This window comes from Cibotium barometz, chromosome 10 (assembly GCF_041138505.1).
Source record: "Cibotium barometz isolate CiBa-2024 chromosome 10, ASM4113850v1, whole genome shotgun sequence".
Classification (NCBI taxonomy): Eukaryota; Viridiplantae; Streptophyta; class Polypodiopsida; order Cyatheales; family Cibotiaceae; genus Cibotium; species Cibotium barometz.
Genome location: NC_141055.1, coordinates 9,990,053 through 9,992,786, shown reverse-complemented (window position 1 = coordinate 9,992,786; position 2,734 = coordinate 9,990,053). Strand labels below are relative to the sequence as shown.

The following is a 2,734-nucleotide window of genomic DNA, read 5'->3' as shown; positions in this document are numbered from 1 at the left end:
TAAAACATTATATAGCGGAGCTTCAAATTAAAACACTAATGGACGACAAACACTGTATGACCAATATTGTTGATTAAAACAAATACACACTATTAAAAGTATCAACATTTTTAAAGCAATTTTCTTTTTGAATGAAAATAAGCTTGCACCTTCATCAAACTGACAAGTAGCAAATGAACATTGACACTAACCCCTGTAACATATGGTGGCTTGAAGGGCCCTATTTCAGCTCATAATGATGAGCACTTTATATGCTTCCAATGTCTCTTTGATCATGGATCACAGAAGTGATCTACATACATTTACTTGGTATACATATTGTGGTAATGTTTTTTTTCAAAGGAAAACAAAATCCAGAGAGAACTTTTCATGGGGTAAACGAAGCCATAAAAGTGTAAATTGGTACTTATGGAGGAGCATGATGATGAGAATGTGGTGGATGACACGGTGAACGAGGTAAAGGGGATCAATGATGGAGTAAGTGAGGCGAAAAATGATGGTGTAAAGGGGGTGAATGTGGATGGGGTGGGTGAGGTAGATGAGAAGAAGATGGTGAATGTGAAGGAAGCGATGGTTGGGGTGGGTGAGGTGGTGGATGAGAAGAAGATGGTGGATGTGAAAGAGGTGGTGGATGAGGCAGGTGAGGTGGATGAGAAGAAGATGGTGAATGGGGTGAATGAGGTGGAGCTAATGGGGATGCATGAGCTTGAGGGACATGTGGTAAATGTGGTGGATGCAGAGGCGAATGAGGTGGTAAATGTGGTGGATGCAGAGGCGAATGAGGTGGTATTGATGGGGGTGCATGAGGGACATATGGGTAGGGCGAGGAGGATATTGAAGGTGGTGATGAGTGATGGTGAACATGCGGAGGAGGAGGTGTTTGCCGGGGTGGAGAAGGTGGTGAGTGGTGTAGAGGAGCATGTTGTTGATGAGAGGGTGGAGAGGCTTTGAAGGGAGATGGTGGGACCTTTGAAGAAGGGGTTGGAGGAGGTGGTGAATGGAGTGGGGAAGGATGGTGTTGAGGAGAGGGTGGAGAAGAAAAAGGGGTTGGAGGAGGTGGACGACGTGGCTTGTTTGTGCATGTAAAAGGGGGAGGGGGGGAGGTTGATGGTGATGGTGATAAGGAGGGGAAGTGTGTAGGAAGGTGACGAGCGAATGGAAGAGCACAAATAAACTGATCACAACTCTTGGAATGCTTTAGATTCAAGGCACATTCTAGTAAGGATCGTTGGCTTGGCCGACTTCCAAAAATACAATTAACACTATCACTAATGGAAACTCCATGTGAGGGTAGAGTGAGGCAAATAGGAGGCTCTCCACTGAAGAAATTAGAAGAGAAAGTGAAGTTTTGCAACTTGGGTAGAGCACATATTTGTGGGGGGATTTGACCTATTAATAAGTTGTGAGCCACATCCAGTTGCTCTAGATTAGTCATGTTCCCTATGGTTGTAGGAAGAGTGCCACTGAGGAGATTGAAGCTCACATCAAGGACGGTGAGATTTGTGAGCTTACCGATGTTCGGGGTAATGCAGCCAGTTAAATGGTTGTTGAGAAGTGTGATTTCCTCGAGGGAAGGGCCCATGTCGCCAATGCTAGGGGGCAAGCAACCGGTGAAGTTGTTATTGGCGAGGACGAGGACAGAGGCGAGGGAACTGCCGAGGTTTGGGGGGATGTCATTGGTGAAACGGTTGTTGTTTAGGAAGATGGCGTCTAAGTTGGGGTTGTCGAAGAGCGAGGGCGGGAGGGGACCTTCAAACTCATTAAAGCGAAGGTCAAGGTATATAAGGTTGGGGGTGGAGAGGAGAAAGGAAGGGAATGCACCAACTAGGCGGTTGTTGCTAAGGTCAAGTTCAAAGAGTAGCCTCATAGTGGCAAAGCTGAGGGGTACATGGCCACAAAAGCGATTGGTGTTGACGTGGAAGAGTCCCAAGTCGGACAGGAGGCCAAGTTGCTCGGGCAAAGAGCCCGCCAGGTCAGCATGATTAAGGTTGATCCCTGCCACGGTGTCAAGGCAGGGGTCATCCAAGGCTGCCACGCAGAACACGCCTTTGTATTTGCACACGGCAGCGCCCACCCAGGTGGCCGTAATATTGTGGGGATCGGAGAAGATGACGCGTTTCCACGCCTGAAGTGCCACGTAGGCGTTGCGCAGCCGTACGTTGCCTCCGAATCCCAAGCTTCCGCCATCGGGTTCCTCCAATGGCATCCGCCTACTGTAGAAATCTGCCAAGTGGCGTAGTTGTCGATCTGCCAGATGTCCGGCTTCCTCTCCCGTCATTAATGGATTTGCTTCTGTTAGCGGCGCCGCCGCCGCCGCCGCCGCCACCACCACCACCGCCGCCGCCGCCCAGAGCATATTGCCTAAAATTTCAAAGATGAAACATGAGCAATTTTACGATATAATAAAACGAATATATATACATATATATATATATAAGCAATTTACATATGCAAATATATTTAAAAGTATGAAGAGAAATGACTCTAAGTAATACGTGTAGCATAATTAAGAGTTGAAATAGCTAATTAAGAGTAGTATTTCACCTGCAATACAAAGCGCTCCTTGGAACAAAGGGTTGGAAAGAGAGAGAGAGTGTGTGTGTGTGGTGTGATGCACCTAAAGAATTGTAATAAAAGGGGCCTCATCCACATCATCTCAACCTCTCACATACACATCATTGCCCATCCCCACATCATATACACCACTATGACCAAAAGCCACTTTTGTTCCCCA

The 2,734-nt window shown here is 47.0% G+C and overlaps 1 protein-coding gene across 1 annotated transcript; it reads right to left on the bottom strand.

Moving 5' to 3' along the window:
- Window positions 1-372: 372 nt before the first annotated feature.
- On the bottom strand, window positions 373-2,357 carry LOC147634543 (leucine-rich repeat extensin-like protein 2). Its single transcript, XM_086803370.1, has one exon. The coding sequence runs from the start codon at window positions 2,354-2,356 to the stop codon at window positions 467-469; it is 1,890 nt and encodes a 629-aa protein (XP_086659496.1). The 5' UTR covers window position 2,357; the 3' UTR covers window positions 373-466.
- Window positions 2,358-2,734: the final 377 nt, after the last annotated feature.

Bases quoted from the DNA above. Each gene is read 5' to 3' on its own strand.
- LOC147634543 (XM_086803370.1), bottom strand. From the start codon at position 2,356: ATGCTCTGGGCGGCGGCGGCGGTGGTGGTGGTGGCGGCGGCGGCGGCG.